Source organism: Melospiza georgiana, chromosome Z, assembly GCF_028018845.1.
Source record: "Melospiza georgiana isolate bMelGeo1 chromosome Z, bMelGeo1.pri, whole genome shotgun sequence".
Classification (NCBI taxonomy): Eukaryota; Metazoa; Chordata; class Aves; order Passeriformes; family Passerellidae; genus Melospiza; species Melospiza georgiana.
In genome coordinates this window covers 14716258-14744134 of record NC_080465.1, presented here as the reverse complement: position 1 = coordinate 14744134, position 27877 = coordinate 14716258, and the positions used below count along the sequence as shown (strand labels likewise).

At 39.9% G+C, this 27877-nt stretch overlaps 1 protein-coding gene across 2 annotated transcripts in view; it reads left to right on the top strand.

Moving 5' to 3' along the window:
• The window catches only part of LPAR1 (lysophosphatidic acid receptor 1), a 67217-nt gene that overhangs the window by 25759 nt on the left and 13581 nt on the right, over positions 1 to 27877 (top strand). For both annotated transcript variants that reach the window (XM_058044467.1, XM_058044468.1), the window contains exon 3: positions 9789 to 10536. In XM_058044467.1, the coding sequence (XP_057900450.1) occupies positions 9789 to 10536 (748 nt within the window). The remainder of the gene's footprint in view (positions 1 to 9788; positions 10537 to 27877) is intronic.

The following is a 27877-nucleotide window of genomic DNA, read 5'->3' as shown; positions in this document are numbered from 1 at the left end:
TTGCAGCATGTTTCATATTTGCGTGTATCTAAGGATTGTTGTTCAAGACAAATGCCTTCTCAAGAGGAGAATAAGAGCAGCTGTAGTGTAAGAATGAGCAGAAGGGAAACTATCACTTGTAAGGGACTTGATGATCAGCATGGTCACCTTTCTGTTGTGTTGTATAAATGCACATATCCTGGGTCTACAGAGAGTTTTCACTGAATAAATCTGCCAGGACTTAGATCACTAGGCCAAAGACTAGAAATAAATAGGTTCATTGATTAGTAATAGAGAGGACTCTCTCCACACTCAAGGTTTAGGAACTCTGCTTCAATGAGGTTTGACTTGGGAGGCAAAAATAAATGACAACAAGAAGCAGAGGAAAGACTGGTATCTCAGTGTAGGAGATTGTGGTAGAAGAAGTACCATTCCCTCATCCTTATGTTGCAAAAGTAGGCTCAAAATTGGTGTCTGTACAAGAAGACAATGTATGAATTCCCAAAGATTTCAGTAAATCATTGTGGATATGACAGTATATAAAAGTCTTCAATCATATATAAACATATTCAAGCATCTCCAGACAATCTGCTGGGAGCCATCTATATGTTTCTGAGAGTAAGGAAGACCTTTTTAACACACAAGGACATAGTGAGATACATATGTAAAGAGACAATTACTAGATCAAATATTGAAGTAAAGCACTTTTTATACTTGCTGCCTGGGCAGCTTTTGCCTTTCATGTTTGGAATGAATTTTTGGATACAGTTTAGAAAACAACATCGACTAATTTTTTTTCCCCCCCCAGAGGACATTATTTTGCGTTTTGAAATTGAGGAGATGCCATGGTGTGCTGCAGAAGTAATTTAGAGACTAGTGTTTTAAGGAAGGATTTTTTTAAACTTGGAAATAACCTTGCATGCCTTTTGCATGAGCTAGACAGCATCTTAGTTGCAAAAGAAGAGTTTTGCGACTTTACTTTTCATTTTCTATTTTTTTTTTAATCCTTGTCTTTAAACTTTCCTTTGACATTGCCAGCATAGTTGGCTTCCTTCACATTTGGTCAATTTAGACTCGAAGGAAATACTACCTATTTTTCATACCTATATATGTATAGGCATACATGTTTACACATTGCAGTAAAAAATACTCCATTACTTATGATCAGTCCTTTAACTCCACCAGGCAAACAAGTTTGTTTCCCCTGGGAGAGAATCTCAGAGACCTCAGCAAGACCTTTTTTTAAGCCAGAGCTCCTTCCGATAGATTTTTGCTCAGACTTCAGTCTTAGAGCTACTCATTGTGGCACCACGATAAGAGAAGTTACTGTTAATTTAGTGGCAAATGGCATTTTCCCAAGATTTGTGTCCTCTGAGTCAGGTAACAAAAGGCTCACATTTTATAAAAGATTTTGAAAGTCACTCCTGGGTACCAGATGTGAAATTGCTAATATTGTCTTAAATAATTCTTACAGCTAGTGTGTCAACATAGGGCCTGCTTCTGGTGCTGCTCTACAACCCTTTATTGAAGCAATGTATTTGCCACAGTCATGTTTCTTCATACCCTCTCACCACACTAATTTATTCAAATCCCCCCTCTTCTTTTCCACCCCCAGAATCTTCTTACCAGACACAAGAAATGGTGAGTGAGAGCAGAGGCATCCTGGTCATGTGTAAAAGTGAAGGATAAGTAAAGTTTCAAGGCAGTTTACCTGTCCATAGCTGTGATCTGAAACAGAAAATAGTTAGGGGACAGCATTCACAAAATGTCAAAGAAGTCAATGAAACAAAAAATTTCCCATATATGCTTTGAGGTTTTTGCCACAGGATGTCATTGTAAGGCAAAATGATCTCAAATTAATCACAATAAATCACAGTCTATTGTGATTTCTGATTAGATAAGCTGTTCTGTTCTTAAAGAGAAATAAAATGTAACAGAAATTTATGATTTTTAATTTGGAGATATTTTTATACGTGTTAGGACTTCATACCTCAAATATGGATAAGTAAAATGATCTCATAGAAATCTGACTAGTCTGATAATGCTTTAAACAAAGTTAAATAATTCTGTAAGAATTATTTAGCATCTCAGAGGGCTTTGCTGTTTGCAAAAAAAAGAAACATCACAAGTGGTGGCCCATACTGATTAAAGTATTCTCTGAAGTAATTAGTATTTTCTCTCATTGTGAATGGCATGAGATGAATTCTGCAGTAAAAGCTTTGAAGAAGTAATGATTTGAGCTCCAGTTACTTAATGAACCAAGGACTTCCGACAGTGCCTCAGAAATGCTTAAAACAAGAAAACAACAAAAATTCATCATTCTCTCTTTGCTTTTGCCAGCAGTGGATCCTACCAGCCAAATACTAGAAGCAAATGAGTACTGCCTTAAATAACTGCCCTGCAGCTGTTCCAAAGAGAAATCCAGAGCAGTTTCTATTAGAATGGCCTTTCATGGCCAGAGCCCAAAACCACTTCTCCCACTCGGTGCCATTGAACACAACATCTCTATTTTCTCCTCATTTTGTTTGAACTGGGGTGAAAGGGATTTAAGCTATCATTGCCACAGAATGGTTATCCTTCTCATAATGTGCTCGAGAACTGTCTGCCGTGAGCTTTCCCCAAAGAAGTGCAACAAAATTTGCATTTTGGATTTGGTGCCCAAGTTTCTGCAGTCAACAAGTGTGTGGATTTTTTTGTCCCCCTTGAGCTGAATAAACAAATTAGCCTTGTTACCAAAACAGACCTCTTGTGGTGGTAAATACAGCAAACAGCAGAACAAAAGGAAATGGTGGGGCTGGAAGAAACAATTTGTGATTAGCTGTATATCCATCCAGTTACAGACATCATAAGAAAAACTAAAATACCAGTACACCTTTTTCAAAAATTATTTTACTAGATGAGATTACTGGAGGTTCAAAATGCATCTCCATTTTGTTTAAAGTAGACCAGTACTGCCTTAAAGGCAACTGCTCAGTAAAGTGTGTGCAAGTTAGTTATAGAGACCCCATTGTTTCTAAAGTTTTGAGACAAAGATTTTTCTATATTCTGTTTATATATTTCACAAATATCTCAATATATCAAAGCAAAAGAAACTCATATTGTCTAACATATATTTCATTAAATAAATGTAATTGTTTTACTTTACTGTATTGTAAACACAGAACAGTCTTATTATTTCCATCTGTAAATCTCTATTTCCAGTCCCAAAATGAAATTTGCTAGCATTTTGCTTATAGGTTAAACCTTCCCAAGTGTTCACTTTGCTGGTTTGCTCGGTGAGGAGTGATGGAAGGTGTGCCCTGGAGGTAGAAGCAGCCCCAGTGTAGCCCACAGTATTTTTTCAGCATAAAATTGCTGTCTTTGAGCTGCTGTAGCCAATAATTAACTCCCAGCTTGGTTTACTAACTGGGTTTAAAGGATGCACATTGTAAATAATGAAATGATTTATGCATGAAAACTCATTTGGGATGTTATAGGTGCAGACATTTTTCCCCTCCAACTGCTTTCACTGTGGCTGTCGCAGTGCTCAGATAGGACTCTGTGCTGCACCTCTCTCCAGAAAATCGGTCCCAAGGTGGGGGTCTCTGATAAAGGTCTGTCCTGCACTGCACTCATCCTCACAGCAGCATTCAGGGACACACAGCTGTTTGCAACAGGGCAGCAGGGGGTGAGCTGGGCAAAAAGTGGAGCAGCCCAATCAGCACCATGGCAAAGACATTTTGTGAAGGCATAAGAGGTGGAATATTTCAGTCACTAAATGAGATGATTGAATATAATTGTCTTCCTGTGTCTCCCACAAAGCCACGAAGTGTTGAGCCTGTGCCCATGTTTGGCTAGTTTTTGTGACGCTTAGCTTGTCATGAAAGTTACCCCAAAGGAAAAGAAATTTTAAGAGCTTTGCAGAAGCCCTTTCTGTACTTTGGAGCATTTGGACTTAAGTGCCCAATTTGGGCTCAATATGCCCTACCTGCACCCAATTATTTTTTTATGCTCTACCTTCAGCCAACTTTTTTTTTTTTGCAAGTATCTCCACATTACAGTGAGGATCTCCCTTTAAGCTGGGAAGACAGATAAGGGCTGGCAGAGAAAAAAATAAATCCTTAGTAATCAACATATATAAGCCATTCTAGGAATGTAAGTGAGGGTGTGATGATGTAGAACTATGCCCTGATTCAAACAGTCTTCATTTCCTCCTCTACTGAAAAACTCTCTATGAACATTTATGTACTTGGGAGGAACACAGCTCATTAAAATGAAAATTCTGGTTCTGCGGAAAAGGAGCAGTAATACAACAGTGTGTGAATTGCTGGCTAAGTTGTGGATGGATGAGGCCACTCTTTTCTTTTTCAGTTCTTGTTAATTAATTCTAGCTTTTAATTTCTTAAATCTCCTTTTACTTGCAGAATTTTGGAAGGTCAACAACCTCACTGGTTTTTTAGCCAATCTGTATAATCCTAGTTCATCAATGGGATCTCTGTCACTTGTGAATTATACCTTCCAAGAGTAAAACTGCCTGTTTTCTCACTGTTGCTGAGGGCTGGGTCTCTTTAATACACTGAGTGCCTAGAATGTTAAGCTGCATTTTTCAGGTATAAACTGTAAGACACAGAGAAATTCTCAGTTCAATTTCGAGTAGTTGTCAGCTTGACAAACTCTGAGAGTCTGTAGTAATACAGTCTGCTACGAAAGCATCCTAAAAATTACTGAATGCCCTAGCTGTTGCCACACAATCCTTAAGTAACTTTATGCTTTAGGATGTTTTTATAGCATCAAAGGGATCCCCTTTAGAGATTAAGAGAGAGGTTAATTTGCTCCTCTCTTGTCACCTTTGTGAATGCCAAAATGAATCTAGTGAAATGAAGTAACCTGCTGTGACAGACCCACCCCATCTTATTATACAGATTTATCTTTAAGTCTGTTGTATGGTTACTTTGGGAAATGCAGTTCTGAAGAGGAGGAGCCATTCTGTGTTGGTGATAGGGTTTCCTACTTCCATTGTGCAGATGAAAAATATGTCTGTGCATAGGGCTATAATGAATCAGGACCCTTGTCTTGTGACTTCATGTTGTTTTTTTTTTTTTACTTCTACTTTTATCTTTGAAGGAAACACATCTTTTCTGCCTTATTTTAAAGCTTTTCTTTCATGTTCTGCAGTTTGAAAAGTAGTCTATGTTTTTCATTAGGTAATGGACAACTGTTTCTGCAAATTGGATTTTTTTCCTCATCTGTTGCAACTTTACTTTCATAAACCCCATGCTTAGCAGTTGTGGGTTGATGAAGTATTTACATATTGATTCAATTATGCCTATACTTACTTGCTTATCCTTATTTTAAACATATTCCTAATTTATACCCTTCTTTGGGGATTTTGAAGTTGGTAGTTCGCTGAGGTTTTGCAGCTTGACCCCTTTCAGTATGTTGATAACCTTAAGATATTTACATAAGCTGAAAGCAGGGGTACTGATTTCCATTCACTGCTGCTCAAAAAGCAAAGATATAAGAGAGTTATAATGGTTTTTTAATCTTAGTTTACCACAACAATATTAGAAAATTTGTTTTTCATCTCCTCTGTGTTCTGGGTTCAGAATTCAGCAAACGACAATAAGGAGAGGAGCAGAGTGTGTTTGGAGAGTCTAGGGTTAAGATATTTTTAAGAGATTTCCTGGATATGGATTCTTTATTTGTGGCTTACAAGTTTGAAAAGTGCTGTAAAAGTCAGACATTAGTATTCTAAGAATGTTCCACTCTGCTTCTCTCGACAAGAAATAGGTGCACCCATGGGTACTGGGGGTGGGGAGAGAGTAACCTGCCTTTTTTTGTTTTGTGAATCAAGGAACTCTCAAACTCTGAGATTGCAGAGGGGTTTGTAAACTGATCATCTTCCCCTCAGGCACCCCATGCTAATTAATGCTTTGTTTAGGCAGGATCAGTCAATGGTATTTGAAAACTTTTTGATGTTTGTTTCCCACCCCAAGCATGTCTCCATACACACTCCTTACCAGGTGAGCAGCCCTCACTGGGTGAGCTGGCAGGATGCAGAGATCCCCTCTCCCCTGTTGCTCCAGGCAGGCTGTGTGCTCTCCACTGCTGTCTCTGCGCCAGGACGGGCAGGTAGTAATGGGCTGCTCTCCCAGGGACATCCAGTGGTCAGGATTGTGGATATTGTGGATCCAAATCCTCATCCTGTTCTTCAGGGTGTGATGCAGAGGTGGCACAGCAGCAAGATGAATCAGGCACAACACATGGGAAAGCTTACATGGGCTCTTCTTCCCAGTGTTGCCACTGGCACCCCTATGGTGTGATCCCATATAACCAGAGGAGAGGAGACAACCAGGCAAATAGTGCCTGAAAAGGCCAGTGCCAAGGTGAATTGAATGACCCATTGCTGAAGAAGAGTGACTTTTATTTATTAATTCCTGGTGCCAAATTTCCTGGTTTGTGAGCACTGTGCTGTGATTATAACTGTGTCTCATGATATTAAAAAATTGAATTCCATGTACTTGTGATTTTCTTCTTCTTTGATTTGGGACAAATGTGTCTTGGGTCGTCTTCATACAGCGAGAGGAGACTTTGCTTTTAGCCTGCTTTTACTCTATTTTTCTTTATCTGTCTTGTTGGTTTATAACTCAATGTTTACTTCTTCCACACAGATTCATCCTAGAGGTTTAGTTAACATGGGCAATTTGCAGCTCGGTTTGTTTTAAACTTCTGTTGAGATATACTGAATGGATGAGGTAAATCTCCGGGCACCACACATCTGGCTTACACAGGCAGTGAAACACACTGAGTGAAACTTCAGGAAATTAAAATATAAACTTCCCTGCCCCTTTTCCTGCAGGGGCAGGAGAGGGGATGGGGTCTGCCTGCTTGGATATGCCTTTGTGGTATGTTAACACTTTGAGTACTGAGGGATACAGTGCATTTCTCTCCTGCTTGAGCCTTTCTAGTCAGTATCCCAGTTAAATGTGTGCCTTGGGATTTTTATGTTTGTGACCTGAGAGGTCAAAACCTTCCTTTAAGATATACAGTGGCATCCAAGAAAGCTGATAATCTGGAAGTCCTCTGCTGGAATTTTTGCCAGCAAACTGTCTCATCTTCTTCTCTTCTTCCCCCTGGGAAGATGGGGGGTGTGGAGGGCACAAAAAGATTACTTTTACAGGAGATCCTAGGTTTTAGATTAGAATGCCTTAAAAACAAAGCTTCTCCAAAATCCCTTACATGAACACAGCATTTTGTTTTTCTGTCTTCCAAATGAGAGAAGCAGCAAGTGAGCCTCATGCTAACTTCTCTGAGATTGCTCAAGTGCTGTCATAGTCTTAAATGGAACAAGTCTGGCTCTGTAGCATTTTACATACCCTTATGTGTGTATGTTCATTCCACCTTGGCTTGGCATTTCATGATTAAGTCATATTTTTTGTCATACTTTGTTTCAGATTTCAAACTAAAAGGTAGGGGAGAACATTGCACAATCAGGGAATAATTCACATTTTAAGCCCATGTGCAAACAAAACTACAAGGAAAAAACGAAGGAAAAAGAAAATAAAAAGCATAATACTGGCCACATTTTAAATTTCTGAATTAAAAATTCATGTTTTTCCAGGTGTAGCACGCCTCTTTCCATAGGAGCAACAGTGAAGCAGGGATCATTACATGTGGGCAGCAGACATCTGAAAGAAAAAAACAGAGTGACAAATACACAGGCAAAGAGAATTTATTCAAGATCACAAGTATCCACTAGATCCTGCATCCAGATATTCCTACAGAGACTAAAAATCCTGTGCATTACATAATTAATGCAGATGTTGGCAAGCTTTTATATGGGCCACTAATTAATTCATATGACTTCCTCTCTCCCTCAAGGGTTCTTATACTTGACCTGTTATTACTACAAGGTCTTTAACCAAAGAATTAAAGCCAGATGTCTTGTACCTAGGTCTCCTTTTGTTAAACATCCCTTATAATAATTTTTTTTTATATGCAACAGATCCTACATGAGAACTTTCAAAATTTCTAAAGTAATTAATGCTAAAAGGCTTCAAACCCAAGGGTTGATGTATCCTAGAGGAGCAATAAAAGCATTATATTCACTCTGCTGAGAAATACTATTTACTCTAACTTTTTATTATCCTGGGACTGCAAATGTTTCTGGTCAATGTTTAGGCTGGAGGTAAAATCTTTCTTAAAAGACCTTTTTCTTTAACATAAATTTAAACATCATGTAGTCCGTTTGGGATATAGATGGAAAGTTTTGTATATTGCTTTATCGGAATTGGCTTAATTGCATTGACAAATGTAGAAATGAAAAGAAACAGAAACAGTTTGGGGTAATTCTAAGGAGATCTTTATCAGATACTATTTTCACTTGAGTCAAGCTATGAATTCTGTTTCCCAATTCTGTATGTTTTTGTTTTCAACAAGAAGGTTAGGCTGGCTCTAGGACTTCCTGCAGAGTAACTGGAGCTGTCCAAAACCTATGGTTCACTTTGTATGTTTTAATGGGAAGAAATTGCCATCTTTTAGTGTTGTTGATCTGTTCCTTGATTTGGCTTCTTACCTGCATTATTAAAACTGGTTCTATTTTTGTAAAAATTCAAGTTTAGTCGATAGAGTTCCAGAACAATAAAAGCAGAGAGGCAAAGGCAGATCTTATATAGAAAAAGACTTTTTTGACATGTGTTTCTTGGTTTGATTTTTTTTTAATTATTATTTTTACATATTTGTTGTTTACCCATGCTAAACAAGAAACCAGATTTTATTCAGAGGGGTTGCTTTTCCTAAGGTTTGCCTTTTGGGAATTGCACCTTGAGTAATTAAATGGAACTGAAAAAGGAAACTCCTTAGACATTTTCTTATAAGCCAACAGTTTTACCCAAAACTTCCACATTCTAGTGGAACATGGGCTGGTTTGTTGCCCCCCTAGCTGTTCTCAGCAGAGTACTCTGCAAAAAAAAAATTAATCATCTGTTCTCTGACATAGCCATGACAATAGTTATTGCAGGAAATAAGGGTGGATGCTTTTAACACTAGTTAAGCCAAATATTTCTTTTCTTATTTCTTGACTTACTCCTATTTCAAATTGGAATAAGTCACTTCTGGTGAGTTATATTTAAAAGCATTGTGTATTTCAAACCATTTCTAGAAACATGGCTGGTGCTTATAGAAATGCTATGTCATGCTTCCTTTATTGTTCATAAAAAGCACTTTTTACGGACATACATTATCCCTTATAATTCACGGTCTCAGAACATACTGACAATCATTATCTAGGGTGTTCTTCCCACATTTTAAGATGGGACAAGAAGGAATACCCATGATGGAAAATGGAATGAGTTAAAACCTGCTTGGGAACGTAATGCACATTTCCTCCTCTTCGAAGAAGTAGTCTTCCACTACAATCAAACAACAGTTCTGTACACTGATAACATAAATAAGGTGTCTAGCAGAGTTAATTTTTCTTAATTATGAATTTCATGCCTTTAACTGAATCTCTCAGCAGAACTGCTTGGCCAGAAGCTCTTTTTCTATGCAGTTTATAACTACATCAGAAATCATGCTGGCTCCCTGAGCAGATGGAACCATTTCTGGTTGTTTCTAATCTGGTTGCTGTTACTAGATTCCTCAGAGCAATTGTTTGTGAGTTGTGGAATACCATTTGGTCTGAAACAATTAATTTGTTCTGAAGCATGTTCCTTTCCTGTCCCCCTCCCCTCTCTTTGTGTATGTCTTAGCCATGAAGGCAATCATATGTTTTCAGTTCTGATGTCATTCTGGATTTTTTTTCTCTCTCTTTTTTTTCTCTCTTTTTTCAGTCCACAGCCATGAGTGAACCACAGTGCTACTACAATGAAACCATTGCCTTCTTTTATAACCGAAGTGGAAAATATCTAGCCACTGAATGGAACACTGTCAGCAAGCTTGTAATGGGACTGGGGATTACCGTCTGCATCTTCATAATGCTGGCCAACCTCTTGGTTATGGTGGCTATTTATGTCAATCGCCGGTTCCACTTTCCTATTTATTACTTAATGGCCAACTTAGCTGCTGCGGACTTTTTTGCAGGGCTGGCCTACTTTTACTTAATGTTCAACACAGGACCCAACACTAGAAGACTGACTGTAAGCACCTGGCTTCTCCGTCAGGGTCTCATTGATACCAGTCTGACAGCCTCTGTGGCCAACTTGTTGGCCATTGCCATTGAGCGGCACATTACGGTCTTCCGAATGCAGCTGCACACTCGGATGAGCAACCGCCGGGTGGTCGTTGTCATTGTTGTTATCTGGACTATGGCCATCGTCATGGGGGCCATCCCGAGTGTCGGATGGAACTGCATTTGTGATATCACCCACTGCTCCAACATGGCACCGCTCTATAGTGACTCCTACCTGGTCTTCTGGGCTATTTTCAACCTGGTCACTTTTGTGGTCATGGTGGTCCTATATGCTCACATCTTTGGGTACGTTCGCCAAAGGACTATGAGAATGTCCAGGCACAGTTCTGGACCCCGCAGGAATCGGGACACCATGATGAGCCTCCTGAAGACTGTGGTCATTGTGCTTGGTAAGTGCCTACTTTGCCCACCCTGTTCTCCCTGCTCTGTTTCTTATCAGGTGATTTCAGTAATGCATGCTCAGCTCCTGGGGGTCAGCAGAATTTGGAAGACACTGGAAGAGGTGCAGACAATAAGAGCACCCAGAGTTCACTACTGTGACCACTGGGACTATCGAGCTTATTTATGGAAGTTGATGTGACGTGGTCACTCAGCCCTGTAACATGAAACCAATGAAAATGTAATGTGGTGGTTTTTTGCAGCAACACGTGTTTACAATCTTTTGTAGCAACCTATTACATAATGTTTGTCCTTTTGCCTTTGAAGATGCCAAATGGCTTCCAACTTAAAATAGTACAGGGAAGGCTTGGTATTCCACTGAAGTATCTGTCGTCTCCTTTCTGCCACCAAAAAAGGTGTTGTGTGCATTCATGTGAAATTCCAGTATATGGAGAACACCTCAGAAGCCTCAGGCTATTCACAAAAAGATTGTGTGTTAAGCAGGACTGCATGTACCCAGTCCTATAGTGTTTGGTGCATTTGCTAATACAGGAAGGTAGCATGTGAGATACTGGTGTTCAGCACACTGCTCAGGAGGTGCGTAGCCTTCAGTGTTTGGCATGAGGGAAATACCATAACACATTTTGGATTCAGGAGGTTATTGTAATTTTGCGTATAGTTTTACTAGGGTTTTGTCTGGGGCTCCCAGTTTCCTTATGCAGAAGCACAGCCTAAAGGCCGAGTACCATTTCCTGCTGATCTTCTTTGCTGTTTGTTCCCTTCTTTGTTTCTGCAGATGATAGTGATGGTGCAGGTTGTGTCCTTGCCCAGTATGTTTTCTCACCCATTAGGTCTCCCAGTACAGTACATGTGTCTCCCAGTATCCCAGTAGCCTGTTGCATCAGATGGTTGCCCTAACAGTTCATAAATGCAATTGTTATGCAGTCTACAAAGCCCAAAACTTAGCCTCATTTCTCTCCTTGACATTATGGTTCCCGTAGGTCTATGCTGTGACTTGATCTTTCTATCACAACTAGCAGAATGGTGGCAGAGATTGGGTGTGAGTCACTGTGTCAACTCACTTTTTAGGTTAAGAATTTACATGTTGTACTTTGACCTAGTAATTTGCTTTCCAACCAGAACATGAATTATGCAGTTAACTAACCTGCTAAACCATTGATAAGATGTATTCTGTCATGTCCTGCTCTTCTCTTCAAGGAAGGAACTTATATATGAGTTTTCCAAGGGAGACTGTAGTGGTTGGTGAAACCTCTCCTGACTTCCTGGTGGTTCAAAAATCTGTCCTTTCCCATCTCCACGATTCTCCTGGAAGAAAAAAAGATGAGGTTAAGAATACCAAGAAAATTTGGGTTTTGCAGTCCTCTTTTAGGGAACAGCTCTTTGTTTTCCTTCCTGAAGACATTATTGTTCATACAGTATTTCCTATGAGGTGAAAGACTGGCCCGACCTAAAAAAAAAATTAAGGCAAAAGACTCCAAAAACACCTACTAAAAACAGTGGATGGAAAATAGTAGGCACTTCTATCAATGCAATGTGGAGTTGTAGCAATAAACATTCACTGAATAAATAGCAAATGTCAGCTAATCCCAAGCATGTATGGTACTAGACTTATTATTTTATTAAATAACTTATTATTTTATTAAATAACTTACTATTTTATTAAATCTGTTCAAAGGAAACAAAAGTGCTCATAGACTCTCTTTATCATTTTTGCATCTCCCACCTTGGTATCTTTTGCAAAGGGTTTGGGGTTTGGTTTTTTCCCTAAGCAATGTGGTTTCTAGAGGAAAGCTAGAGGAGGTCAGTCATAGTCCTGTAGTGTAAAGAAGCAGCAGTGCTTTCACCTCCTTACCACCTGGGAGACACAGTTGCAAGATAAAGATGGTTGGGAAACAGCTGTGGGTTTGCTGTGTAAATTCTTTTAATTTAAGAAGTAAATAAATAAAGAATAGACTGAAGTCAAGAGTTAGGCTTTGGGGTAACCACAGAGACTTTGAGGGAGTTAAATATTTGTGCATCAGGGTGTTACCAGACTGCTATGTACACCATGAGAAATTTTCATTAGTTGCCATCAGCTGGGAGTATCATCCCATATTGCTGAATTTGCACTTCAGGGGAGGATTGTTTTGTGGTTCTAAAGAAGAAAAGCTAAGCATCACTTCAAAGGACTTCTGGGCAACAGATATCGCAGATATCAGCAGGTATCTCTTGAGCAAACAGTGTGGTCAACATGTTGATCAGGCAGGTGTGGTGATGCTCTATCAGTGTTTGCAGTCTACTTGTAAGTCTGGCTTAAAGTTTTCTTAGGCAGCAGATTTAATTTCAAGGGTCATACTTTCTGAGTGCCTTCTTGAAAAGGTAGTGCTTCACGTTTATCTACTGGAGCTTTAGGAAGGACAGAAAAGGTGAGTGTGCTAGTCTGCATGGAGCAATTTGCTGAACATTTATCTCATGTTATCTGGCTTTTTCTACATCGGTGAACCTCAAAAACATGCAGGAAAAGAATCCCTGCCTTCTTTAATGGTGCAGATCAGAGTAATAATACATTGCTCAACAATACATTGAGCAATGAGGTTTGAGGCAGAAACTAACTTTCTGCAGGAAGTGAAGCTGAGAAGGAGAGTAGTTTATTCTGAAGATGCTTCTCCCTCCTCTCCTTCCCCACAGCTGAGTGGGGAAGGGAGCTGGTTTGTGTCAGCCTGCTTTACACAGGAGAAGACAATTAATTTTGGAGGAGAGGGAGGGTGCCCTGGGATTGAAAGGAAAACAGAACTGGGGCTCTGGGTAAACCTGTGAGCATTGGCAGAGGGAGGCAAACCATTCCTCATTTTAGAATCTTTGTTAAAATTACAGCTGCTCGGCTGTAAGTAACCCCATTGTGAAAAGGGCAGCAGTGAACTGTTCATTTGACTTTTAAACTTCCATAAACGGGTGTCCTGGAGTTGTCCTGCTGGCTGTACTCCCAGGCACAGCCATGCTGCTGCTGCTGCAAGCAGAAGAGCATCTTTTGCCCTGTCTGCATTCTCACTGTGTTTGGAGGCAGGAGGGGGAGGGAATAACACAAGAGCTTCTTGTTTGTTAGCTGCCTAACACGGCCTGGCCTCCTCATGCCTTGCTGCCTTGCTCCAAGAGGAGGAGAGCTGCCCCAAAGGGGTGCAGTCCTCCAGGCAGCGATGCTGTCAGCATGTGCAGGGAGGGTGCCAGCTGCCTCTGACAAGAGGGTGATTGTGTGGGGAGGGCTATGGCCGCCTGACGCACCGACTGGAGCGGTCGGGATCTGGCACACTGCGTCATCCCACAGAGCGGGTGGGATGCTGAGTCCTAGGAACAAGTCAAAAGCAGAGAACAGATTTGTTTTTTTTCTTTTTCTCCATGCCCTCTTGTTTTTTTCCTTGAGTGAAATAGTTTAAACAGAAGGAAGTGATTTCATAGCTGAGCCCTTTTTTCTTTTAACAAGGCTGCTTTTGAAATCTTTCAAAAGTAACAAGGAACATAAAGCTCTTTCTCTAAACCATGCCTTTTCTTTGCATTGGAACTAAGGAAGAACTGATCTGTGTACTGCACACAGCCATAAAATCATGTCTGGTTTGGCTTGCAGCTCAGTGACACTTTGCCTTTCACCACCACCATGTGTTCCCTTTAAATGAGCGATCAGGGAACAGGCAGAAACTGAGCAGATACATCAGCTGAAACTTGGCATCCTCTCTTCTGTTCTCCACTTTTTCTCATGTTACATTTAAAGACAAAGCTCAGCTGTTTTTCTGCTGGGGATCATAGTTAGACTCTGAAAGCATTTGTCTGGGCCAGTTTGGCCCAAAATGGATGACAATATCTAACTATTGTTTTAAGAAATAGTGAAAGCACCAAATTAAGGATTTCAGAGCCCAGGCCTAGATAAACTAGCTCTGGTCTGGATTTCCCTGGCTTGGAATCACTCATGAAAGGCTAGAGTCTTTCAGAAATTTTCAGGTGCATACTTCTAGAGAAGTACTGGCTTAGAATGTTGCTGTTGAAAAGTTAGTCTTTATTTCTCCTGCCTAAATGCTGATTAAATATCCATCCTAATTTGTCACCTCTCATTTTTACAGTGTGGATAACTCTGCCATATACCTCCACATGCATCTTTGGGCATTCATTTCTATTTAGAATTTAGACTGTGAGATTGTGATACTGAGGGTTTATAACTGAATTTCAAATAAGCATGATACCAACAATCCTTATTTGTATTTTACTAATCCTGAGGATTAACTTTCTATGTTGGGTGAGCTCTCAATGTTGTTTGGCCAAAATTAGGCATGCCTGTTGAGCCAAGAACCACAGCTAGCCCCCAGGATGTAGGGAGACCAAACAATGAAATCAGAATTGTTTACCCTTCATGTTCCTGGGAAGTAAAAAGACACTTAGGACTTTCCTGTCTGTAGAATCATCTCCATTGTTTGCAGAAATGTGGTTTACTCTGTAATTGGGACATTAATGTGGGCACAGATAAAAAAGCTGAAGTTTTTTTTTTTTTTGTATAAACTCTGAGTTTGTATAAATTTTGATTTAAAGGAGTCTCACAGTGTTTGAAGATGGTCTTTTACTTATTATAATGAAGAACTAAATGTAAGAAAAACATCTGGAAGTTCAGTATAAACATCTGGAAGGGTAGAACTGCTCAGCAACAGCTTTTTTCCTGCCCTCTCTACAGCAGTTATGAATTGCATGAGACTTATTTTTTAACTTTTCTAGCTTTTTTTTCACATCTAGGTGCCAAATGGGAGTGGAAAACAGCAAAAAAAGAAAACTGTTAATGCACATGAGTGTTCACATATGCTGTAGCTACACCATTGAAGAAAATAAAGTACATTATTGATAACTTTAACTTTTCTGAATGGTTGTTTTGACATGCAGTCTGCATCTTCACTTCCTTTTCCTTCTCATGCACTAAAAGCACTTGATTATCAGTAAAATATAAAAAGACTATGAAATAATGCTACAACCTGACTGACAGCAAAGCACATGGTGTCTTGACAGAGGCATGTCTTTATTTCCATATCCCTCATGCAGCCTCAGTCAAGTAATTAACTGGAATGGTTTATCTTTGTTGGCCTTAAGGCTTGAACAATATGAAATACATTTCATCAGTTACCAAGGCTGTGGTCCTGGACTGAGATGAAGATGATCATGTCTAGACAGAGCTTGGCTATGGCATCTCTCAAGTTTTGACAGACCTTCCCGCCTGTGGAACACTAATCCTGTGGGCCGCAGGAAGCATCACCCCTCTTACACAGTGCAGCTTATACGATGATCTTTTGGAGAAGCCAGGGTTTAACTCTGAGCCCAGTGACTGTAAGAAGACAACTTCACCTATTTACCTCCTCCTTGAGGAGTCCTGCTGCTGTTGGCAGAGATGAGCTTTGCAGCAGCATTTTTCCTGAGATGACTGAAATTGAGGATGCTGTCTCAGCTGGGAGATGTCCTTCCACAAGGTAGCAGTGGCCTCGTGGGGAGAAGAGCAGCATCCAGTCAAGTGTTTTTCCTTGTAATTAATACATTTTTTACAGAGAGTTGGGCTGGGCCGTAACATCATGCTGAAGTTCAGATGAGAGCAGCATTTTTCACAGCTTCTTGTGTGGAACTGGTGCAATGTGAAGCCATAAATACTGTGTTACCCTGTGGTCTGCACAGGGGGCCAGTTCAGAGTCACCAACCCTGCCTGACCCCTGCGCCACAGAAATGTCACTTGTGTATTGATTTAATCCTGACAGAAAAACAGGGCAATAAACTCTGTAGTTGGTGCAGGCAGTACAAGTCTGAGCATCAATGACTTTCTGTTCTAGCATAGAGGTTGCAGTTATGTGCATTCCCAGTGTTTTTAGATCAGTATATTTTAAATGTGCATATACTGTGAATTTAACGCTACAGTCAAGTAATCTGGGAAATTGTTGCCGATGACTGTAGCCTAAATGGAGAGCTCATAAGTTTACAGGATAAAATCTTGTTTCATAGTATGGAGAGCAAAGGTTTGTAACATGCTTTCAGAGATGCAGTGTGACAGCAGTACTCTCAAGCTGTATCATCAAATATTTGCATGAAAAAGTGAAATCTTTATTAAAATTATTATTTTAGCACACCTTACCTATACTACTGGATTTTGGATTACTTGGATTTTTCCCTCCTCTCTGTCTTCTTCCTCTTCTCCCTCTGGCCTTAGGAGTAGTTCTGATTGCTGCTCAAAACCTCCTTGAGGGAAAAAACATGCAGTTTAGAGAATCTGTGGTTTCCAGGCCTTGCCATTTCCACTTACTGTGAATCTTTTTGGTTTTGTTGTTGTATTTTTTTTATTTCCCCTGTGCATCTTAATGACATTTTGGTATTGACTTAAGTAACAGTGTACTTACAATTTGCCAGTAGATGAAGGGGAATAAAATGTATTCGTTCATATTTGTTAGAAGGTTTAATTGTGAAATCATTGTGATTTGATAACAAGAACTTTAACTTTTAGTTGGTGATTCATATGTGTACTAATATTTTTATGTTTGTAAATGTAAATATCTGTTTTCTGTTTTCTTGATAAATACCTCTTGATCACTATATTAGACAGGTGTAGCACTCTTTTCTAACAGGAAGACAAATTTTCACAAAGAATTGTTAAAAATCCGTTAGGTTTTCTTTTTCCAGTTAAAATAGTGGAGGCATGAAAACTTGCCAAGGATTTATGTAAAATATGGATGTGATTACACAGTGATTGTAGTGTGTTTTAAATTTAACACCCTTTGTAGGATTTTTCTTGATTGCTTGATATATTTCATGCTGCTGGTAGAAGCAGTACTATGTGTGCTCTGTCTCAAAATCTCAGTCACTAATCATTTTTATTGTCATTTATAGTCCAGCAAATGAATTCTGGTGGATCTTCTTGAATTTTTTCTAGTATTCCCAAGCCAAACTCTTCCTTCACCAGTTACTGGTTCGCTGGTGAGAATGCTGAAAACAAAAATAATAAGGAAGCACAGGATCTGGAAATTAGAGTGAGGTCAGTTTGTTTGTGTGATAAACTTCATAAGTAGCTTTCTTTTCCAAAACAAGCCCGTGCAAGCTCCACTTGATGAAGCAGAAGTTACTGATGCCTTCTGTCCAGGCAACTTTCACTGGACCCAGAGGATGGCTGGATGTGTAGGAAGTCTCACTGTAAAATCAATTTCTTCACTGCCTCTCACAGTTAAAACTGATACATCCCTGGAAAATGTCTTTTCTCTAAAGTATTCCAGGTATCCCTACAGCATTCAATGCTTCACCCTGGAGAATCCATTTAGAAGTTTTCTCCTTTTTTCCCCCTTCAGCTAAGAATCAGAATTATTTATTTTCATTCAAAACCCTTTGAAAATGCACTTTGAGGACCCTCCATCATTTCCCAAGACAGGAATGTGGTTTTATTTTATTTTATTCTTGAGAGGGAAAAATGTCTCTAGTAAATACATTCCTTTAAGTATGATGAAAATGAGGCCTTGTTTAACAAAACTCTTTCCCCTGACTTCAGTATAATTTATTACTTTTTCAGATAAAAAATAAATTTAAAGGGCAGATGAAAGATCTCTTCATTTTTCCAGGGATCGCCAGAAAGGAGTAAGCCTTAAGTAGTTCTTACACTTCACATTTTGATTTTAAAAAAATTATAAATGAGAAACTGATTCTTCTTGCTTGCATAGGTTTTGACCTTTTGTAAGAAGCTTCTAAAAATTAATTGCAATGGCAAAAGTAGGGATATTTCTCAACAGGCCTTGAGAATTTATTTGTATTTTCCTTTAATTTGATAATATGATTTGGAAATCACACCTTGACCTTGAAAAGTAGAATCCAAGATTTTCACTTGGATCCAGGTAAAATAACAAAATGCTGACTAAGGAGTGATATTCACTTACTGAAAATCCACACCAAAATCAAAAATTAATTGGTAACTTATCTTGCTCTGATATCAGACTCCACTTAGCAGTGCTCCATCCATGAGTAAGCAGTCATCAACCAGGGCTTCTGCAAAACAATGCAGATGGGCATGTTTTGTGGGACATTTGCCCTAAAACAGAGGCCTTGGTAAACTTTGCTGAATGCCCAGGTCAGAAATTGTTACCAAGAAGAAATTTTGAAAATCAGCATGTACAAGAAGGCTTACAGTGAAATGACAGCACATGGCCAAGTCCTGCTGATCTCTCAAAATCTGAGAATTTTTAATTTTTTGGAAGAGAAGATGGCAACCCATCCTTTCTTTAGAAGAGGCAACAATAGTACTTTTAAAAAATGGCTGCTCACAAAGTAACATTTTTGTCCTCTAGAAAGCACATGGTTGCGTGGAAAAATTGCTTCTAAATGTTTTGCTTATTTTGTTCATGGACCCTTTGCCCCCTCAGCTAAAACTGATACATCTTTGGCAACTCCTAAAGGAAAGCATTTGCAGTCTGAAGGTGTGGGGTAAGGTCCTTGTCCACCCACTGGCTTCTGTTTCCACCTTTGTGATACCATTTGTCTTTCCCGTGTTTCAGCACACCACCCAAGTGCTAAGTCAAATTTACAGCTAGACCTCAGCTTCAGAAATTTTGTGAACAAAAATGCCAGCCGTTAAATAGTCTCATTGTAAAACTGCATTCAATGAGGCACTGAACTCTTGTTTGTTTCCACCAGTGGAAAGAAAGCACCGACAACAACAGACTGTTTTGTGGAAGAGAAGCAGTGGTCCTCCTTCTGCATTGCTTCATTGCACATGAGCAGTATGATTAAGTATTCTAGGCTTGTTTTTTTATGGGATTATCTCTGAAAACAGAAGAAAAACAATTTTCAATATCAAATTTCAATTTCAATTTTCAATATTACTTTTTCCTTTATAGTTTCAGTGAAACTATGGCTCTTAACATCAAATTACAGAGTTACTGCTGCTGACAAAACTTGCTGAGACATTTGAGGTACAGCAGCCAGTCAGTGCAGCGGGAAATGGTCAGCAGTGATTGATAGCTTTCAGACAGCAGCCATGGTTCTATCCTTCTAGCCTCAGCATAAAAAATGTTTATCAAAAAGGCTTAGTTTCTGCAATTTTTTAAAATAAAGATATTTAGAATCTGAATATGGAAGGAAGATATGATTCTGAGTTCTTCTGGTGGCAGCAGAACAGCTTCGTCTTTGCATGTTTCTTACTCATGGGGATACTGTCACTGAGCTCATTGATGGACTACTTTTACTTTCTTTTTTTTCTTTCAAAGATATTTTTAGGGTTTTTCCTTTTTTTTTTTTTTCCCAGCTGGTCCACCATAAGTTTCTCTCAAACACTTACACATCTGATACCCTTCTTTAAAGCTGGAAGCAACAATCGCAGCAGAAGATCCCCATCCTTTCTGTAGTTCTTGTTTGGGAAAACTTTGTGTCACACTTCTACTTTCCTCAGCATAAGATAATGTCTCTGAAGTTCATTTTCCTCTATCCATTGGACAAATGCTGATATTATGTCCAAGTGTGCTGCTTGTGTAGCGTGACAAGTCCACTGCTGGACACATATCCTCTCCCATCAATGCCTAGAGGACAGCAAGGGCTCAGAGTTTGTATGGAAGGTGATGAGACTTTGGAAGCTATGACATCATTTGTAAATCTGAGGTATTTAATTTGCATGCTCTGGTGTTGTCCATCAGTCTGCGCTAGCAAACCCACTAGCAAACAGGAGGAATTTGAACAGGGATGAGTGCTTTGAAGTTTGTGGATAGGGTGATGTAGAGTTTTGCGACTGGGAAAGTGAGAACTTGGTCTGTAAAACTGCCCCAGACTTATCTGCCATGAGGGTGGCCATCTGCTGCTGGTGGGAGAGTAGCCTCTTGTGTGCTGCAGAGGTTGAAGTAATTAATTCCTTGATGTTGGCATTAAAAGACTGTGAGGTTACTATAAAGAAAAAAGGTTGAGACATGTTTGAGAGAAGTGAAGAAGTGAGAGAGTAATTCTGTTGCCATTTTTGTGTTTGAGTAAGAGCTATCTGCCTGGGTCTTTCTGTTTTAATAAAGTCCTTGGTATCTGATTACAAGTTTGTTAATATAACCATAGATATGCGAGAACAGTTAAGATTTTTGAAATACCTTCCTTCATTAAAGAAGTCATCTCCTGAAGAAAAGGGAGGGGATTTAGCTGTTAAAAGGAGGAAAAGCTGCCAAGCTCTCCTGGATTCAGTACCTTTCTCGTTCTTCTAAAAGCAGTTTTAAGGGAACTGTTTCACATCTTCTGGTATTGATATAACCTTAGAAAGAACTTGCTCTAACATATGGCATTGATAATTCTCATCTTCCCTTGTTTTATGTTGCTTTAAGGTGCTCATTTTTTAGTTTTCTGGAAAAGTACAAGGAGTAATTTATAGATGAATTTTCTAAGCAAAAGTTCAGTATATAGAGAGTAAAAAAATACTGTGTAAATCTATTGTGGTTTTGTAAAATGGTTGCTACTTTTTCTGTAGACTAAAATTGAAAATGGAGAGATGCCATGTTGGGGGACATAGCTCTAAAGGTGCAGGGTGCCCAGAGATCATTGCTAGCAGCCTGCTTGCTGTCTGATACTCAGCCTTGTGAACACATCTGGCCTTCCAGTTGCATTTTGTATTCACCCTCCTTCAGCAAGGAGTGTTATATCTGAGTATGTTGTAGCTTAACTTCTTTCCTATTATTGTTACCCACACACACAGAAAGAAAAGGTGAAGTGAATGCATATTGGTTAATAGACTGTAATGCCCCTGTAAACCATGGGGGCTGAAAATGGTCCTTCACTGAGCGTGATCTGCATCTGATCCTTGCCTATTTAGCCTGAGTTCTGCACAAGATGAGTTGTGTAGTTTTCTGTCTTTCCAGCAGAAAAGCTTGGCTTGGTTCACTCTATGGGGAGGAGGGATCAATTTAAGTAAGCAAAGTACTTAGCTTGAAATAAGTAATGTAGCATTCTTTAGAAGAACTTTCAGCCAATACAGCCACTAAATACCTGAGTGCTGCACTCACCATGTGTAGTCCTGTGATAAAGCAGAAGGTGTTCAGCTACACTGGCCTGGCCCCAGCAAGCAAAGTGAGAGATGTGTATAAAGCCATATGCACTCCAGAAATACTAGCTTTTAAGCACATTCCAGTGAACACAGTACTGATTGATGCGGTTTCCCATGAGATTTTCCTTTTATTTATTTTTTTATTATTCTTCACCCTCCTGCCTCACCTTTCCGTCTGTTCCCATCTCTTCTGCTCTCTTTATTTCTCAGAGGTGCCTTGGCCCTGTTTGGCTGGCAGGCAGGAGCAGCACCTCTGACAGCCAGCATTACTGCCAGGGTAGTTTGTGGGAGCTGGAGCTGTCAAAGGATGTTCTGGGGCCTTCACAGTAGAGACCACCCTGTCCTGGAGCACTGGTGCCCCATATCTCATGCCTCTGAGCTGGACTGGGCTGCCAGACTGTCCTGCCTTGTGGCATGGCATAGAAAAGCAATTCCAGACCTATTTCCAGAAAACAAATTATAGCCACCTTCCTGCAAACCACTATCATAGGCATAAATATCCCATATATAGAGATTTACCCTTAGAAGAAAGAACAAATGTGTTTCTTTCCTGAATTATTGGAACCAGGTTGTGAAACGGCAGGCCCATCTGTTCCATTTTTACCCAGGCAGTTCACCATTTAGGCTCTGACTGATTTATGTCTCTGACTGTAGGAGAGAAGTGCCTCAGTGGGAGGAGTCCTGAGCACTTTGTCTGCTGGGTAGGCCGCCATTTGCTTCCCAGCTTCCCTGACTGTGCTGATCCAAGAAAGGGGGGCACCAGGATGCAAAAGAGCCTGCTGTCTTTGGCCACTGGCCAGGCACAAGTCAATTTACTACTGCTGCTGAGATTTTGGAGGTATAAGGTTTGGGTTTTTTTCTTAGCTAGCTCCCTCTGCATCCCACAGGAGTTTGGAGAAACCAGCTGGGGCTGAGACACATCCTCTGGTTAAAGGTGTAGAGGACACATGACATTCCAGGGCTATAACTTCTCCTCAGTGCCCTGGGAAACTCAACATCAAAAATATACTATTTTATTTTATTTTATTTTATTTTATTTTATTTTATTTTATTTTATTTTATTTTATTTTATTTTATTTTATTTTATTTTATTTTATTTTATTTTATTTTATTTTATTTTATTTATTTTATTTTGTTTTGTTTTATTATTCTTTATTTTTATTCTTTATTATTTATTTTTGTTTTATTTTTTCATTTCATTTTATTTCATTTCATTTTTGTAGTTGCCTTGTACTTTCAGTTCCTAAGTCCAGGGCTTCATTGATCATCAGTAATTCAAAAAGTAGATTGCCCAGAAATAATGGCCAGTTAAGGTTTGATTCATAAGGAAATTGCACCTGGGAGGCACGTACACCCAGAGACACAGCAATTTTCTAGCATGCAGTGCCTACAACAGTGCCTCAAATTCCAAAATCTCCTGCATTTAAAATGAGCTGAGAGAGATGGCTGAAGCGCAAGTTCTGCATTTGTCTGTATAAACACATGGATTTCTCCACGTGTACTGTTGAAATCTTAGCAGGGACACGAACCAGATTTCAAACCTTGCCTTGACCTTGAAACCAGTGATGAAACACATTAAAACCTTGTCCACAAAGTGTTCATAAGCTTTGTACTTTATGCACTTCACTTTAAAGCAATTCACCTTTCTCCCCAAAGTTTGCAGAGTGTCTCCTGCATCCAGAGACTACCAAGAATTACCCTTGACTCCTACAGTAGAGGGAATCTTGCCACGTGTCTCTTACGGGATGTCTTCATTGCATATTGCACTGTTGAGTGCAGATTTTCCCCAAAATAACAAAGAAAATGTTATATTTGCCCTTATTAGAGAAGCTTGACATGCTTTTCATTTGAAATTTAAGTTCACTGCCTCTTTTTTGCTGCAGTTGTGTTCAAACAGAAGAGATAAATGTCTAACAGATGCAGCAGTTTCACTGAGCGTTTCCTCAGATGTGTGTAAGAAAGCAGAAAGCACAAGTAAAAATGCCAGCCCAAGCAGAAGGCTTCTGTTGTAAAGAGTTAAGTTGGATTTTTTTTAACAGGAAGTACTGTTAGTACAGTGCACAGCCTCTAGTACCCTGATAGAATTGACTAAATATCTGCATGTAGGCAATTTTGAAGGCAGCATTTTGCAGCAGCGTGTTATGGTAGGGCTTCTGTGTGTGCTGACATCTGTGATAGTAAGAGATGTTTGTTGCCACATCTTGAAACAATATCCTCCACTTCTGTGACACAGACTGACCGCTTTCAAAAAAACGAGAGAAGTCCACATACTTAGAAGATGGGTAGTGTATTTTTTGTTGTTGTTTAAACACCTCTATTTCTCACGCCTCAGAAAAATGAAACACAGAGTTATTGGAAACACCAGGCACATTACCAGCTTTTTTAAGACCTGTGAAAACAGTTATTAGGCTAGCAGTAATAACTGTTTGGAAATTTGATGAACCAACATGAGAGGTATCAGTAAGAGAAATATCTGGAAATATTCAATGATTCAGTAGCTCAGTTCATGTATGAATTGTTCTTTAATTTAGATAGAGGACTTGTGTTAGAATATTTTCACCCTTTTTGATTAAAGGGTGTGTAGGCACATTGCAGTTTGTGCCCTTGGTATGAGGGTTTTCCAGGAGACCCCTTATTGCTGTGACCACAGCTGCCCTCTTCATGGCAGTGTCTTCTGGCTCCAGGACTTGCTTGGAGTTCAAAGCACTCAAGAGCTGATAAAGACACCTCTATGCTGCTGTCACATTAAGAGTAAGGCAAACCTTTCTGACACATGGAGAGTAAAGAAATTTAACAGGGAAATAAACGCCCTTGTGTTCCAGCTGGTCCTCAGATGTCAAAGGGGCTGGTGGTGGCTGGGCCTGGATTCTGGGTCATAGACAAGTCCATACTAAGTAACAGAAATGCAGAGGCAACGCAGCACTCTAAATCCAGCAATGTCCTATAAGCACTACTCCTATTACAGACTCACGGGTAGAACAATATCATGCAACTGTAAGCCTAGTCATGCCCAGTGAGCCCTCACAGCCAGAACAAAAAGGTCTGGTGGCATTCAATAGCACTCACCACCAGGTACAAAACAGTTTCATTTCATGAGCAACAGAGATGCGAATTCTTCTTGGATTGCTCATAATCAATACACTCTCTGTGAAAGCATGCTTGAATGCTTATCATACAAATAATGCAGGTGACAAAAAATGCATTTAGTTGTGAGATGAGTACGTGTGCTAGAAATGTGATGACACCATAAGCTAGATTTCTGAAATTCCCCTTAGTATAACACTTAGTACAGCTGAGTCTGACCCAATAGGTGCTTCTGTGGGTGAGGAGATATGTACAGCCCATTGACCATGCCTGGATACGTTGAGAAAGGACGGCTAGAAATAAAGATGGAGATGTGGCAAGTTAGAAATGGCTCTCTTCTGCCATAAAATAACTCTTGGGTGTGTCTCTTTCCATCTGGCTGACACATCTCAACACAACATTTCTCTGGAAAAGACTGAGTTTTTGTTGTGTCCATAAACTTTTACATGTGTCTGTTGCAGTGATATGCATTGTTCTTGCTGGCATTGCCACCTCTGCCTCTCCCTTTCTCTGTGCTCATAGACAGTACTCAGACGGTGACCCCTGTGATATGATCATCTCACTGCTTATCTCAAAGCCTCCTGACAATGCAATCAGCTAACCAACTCATTTCTTTACTTATTGATGATTTTGCTCTTGCCTGTGCACTGTGTCTACTCTGAACATGTGAATTTTCTACTGAAAAAAGCTTGCATTGCAGCAACATTCAAGCTCAGACTTCACAGCTAGCAGCAGTGTTTTACAGCCACAACTGAGCCTTGCGAGATCTCTGCGTTCAGCCGTTTCCCATCAGCCCTGAACTCCTGCACAAAGTAACCCTTATGGATATGGGAATTAGTCTGTCATGCAGAATAATGAAGAGATGGAGGCTGTGGGTCAGTTACAGGTGCCTTTTTTGTTGGTTTTTTGTTTGTTTCTTCTATGAATGAAACATACAGCCGTATCTGCAGAAACATGCTGCCATAATTGCATAAACATGGAACACATCACAGCCAGTGAACATCCAAAAGGTGGATTTCAACAGTTGCGGTTTTAATCTGTAGGGACCTACCGTGGCCCACAGAGAAAAGATGAGATCCAGTACCATTTGAGACAGTAACAGTGTTTATAACTTACTGGAACAAAACTCTCGTGTTTGGGGAGGGTAAGAGGGGTCTCTCTTCTGGGTACTGCTTATCTCCATTCTCATTCATTCCCTTCCCCAAGCACACGTGCCTCGGGTTTTACAAAACCCCATAGTTCAGGAACTGATGCAAGCTTCTCCAGCCATGGGTCAGGTGGGATGAGAGCAAAGTTCACCTAAAAGCCGTGTCAGTAAGGGGGAAGGGTGGCTGGACTGTAACCGGGATGATTTCTTGTGCACTGGGGCATGGAACTCACCAACCCAAGAGACTCCTGTGGCATCCCAACACTGCAGGCTTTGCAGAGTGCTCAGCCAGCTTCACACATGAGCCCCACAAAAAGTGGATTAAAGTGTCAGGGAGTGAAAACTGTCCTGCACAGACCATGTTACTTGCCCCGTACCTGTAACTTAGCCACTGATGCTGCATTCTTAAGGGACTTCAAGGTGGTGAAACTTGAATGAGCCTTCTCTAATAAATTCAATTAAAGACAAGAGAACACACAAAGAAAAATATAATTAGTGAGTGCTTGTTTTCAGAAAAATATGTACTGGAAATAATGTGAAATCAACAAATTTGCAGTAGGTCAGACTGTTCATGGCTATGTATTCTCATGCTCGTAGATAATTAATGAGCAGGATTACAATATCAGGGTTTGGATAGCATACAACAGCAAGAACACCAATGACAGTAAAATGCTTGTGATGTCACAGGATGCCTAAGGAAACTGAGTGCTCATTCTTTTGAAGGGCAAATAAGTGGGCTCATTCCTTGTTGCTTTTCTCTCCTAGAAAACACCAGGGACAAAGAAATCCCTGCTCCTTTTCTCCCCTTGTAGCTTGCAGAACAGTTAGAGCCCAGCAGATTAAAAGCTTGCAGTGGTGTTTGGTTTAGCTCATTATTTAAGGCACAGCTGTGATCAATCTCCAGGCTATAAAGTTTATAAGAAGGAGCTGGAAGCATGGGCTTTTCCTACAGCACTGAAATGGCCCCTCTGCCTTGCATTTGTCTCTCATTTAGCTAGCCTGACTTTGGTGTGGCCGCTGCTCTGAACTCTGTAGAAAAATGAGGAGAAGCCAGCAAGTATCACCAGGAACTACAAATGAAGTCCAGCAAAAGCTGATCTGAGTTTGCCTCAGGGCTTTTTCTTTATGCATCTTCCATACACACTGCTGCTTTGTGGGAGTTTACCTCAGTGTTGCTTGAATATTCCATTGTTAAAACATTTTAAAAGAAAATAAAGTCATCCCTGAGTGGTGCCCTTCAGTGCATTGCTGAGTAGTAAGGAGAGTTTTAATCTTTTCTGAAAAAGGAAAAAAGCTTTGTATTTCATTTAGAACAGCAGAGGTACTTCTTAGAAGCAATTAATTTGCTGAATAGAAGGATTTTGCAAGCGATTTTCTTTCAATGTACTAATTGCTTGTTTATCTTTTTTATTTTAAACCCAAAAATTCCTCAGTGGAGGGCCTTTTTGCCTGGAAGGTCTCATTTTATCTCATGCAGTTTCCTGTTTACTTTAGGCACAAGCCTACAAGTATCTGCTAAAACAAAATAAAAAACCACAATCCTGGAGAAGTCTTTCAGATTCATATATCAGCATGTCTGTCCCAAAATAATCTGACATGTGCTGGTAATATTGAGCAGTGCTGGTGGGCACAGCCTTTCTGCTTGGTGTGGTGCTTTTTTTTTAACATGGAGCAATACAAAAGCTGGGAGCAGGGATTTGAGGAGGTGTCTTTTTTTTGATCCTCTCAAAATGCTTTTAGATCCTGTTTCACCCCTTCTGCTACTCTGTCAGTTTACTGCCTCCTCAGCCCCTTAGGTGGGCTGCAGCTGAATGTGCAGCTGCTGAATGTAATGCAAGTGGAAATGGTCTTTGTGGTTTGGTAGCAGTCTTGGTCCTTTACTACTTCTTCCATCAGGCAACAACAACTGACGTGTGCTAGTTCGGTTTTCTATTTCACAATCCTGCATCCACTGTGTTGTTTAAAGCAGGGCACAATACAGTAGATAGCCTATGCATACTAAGACCTTCTTTTGAGGACTGATAACTATGCCAAAACTTCTTGTGGGTTTCCACAGAGTGTGGAGGAGCCT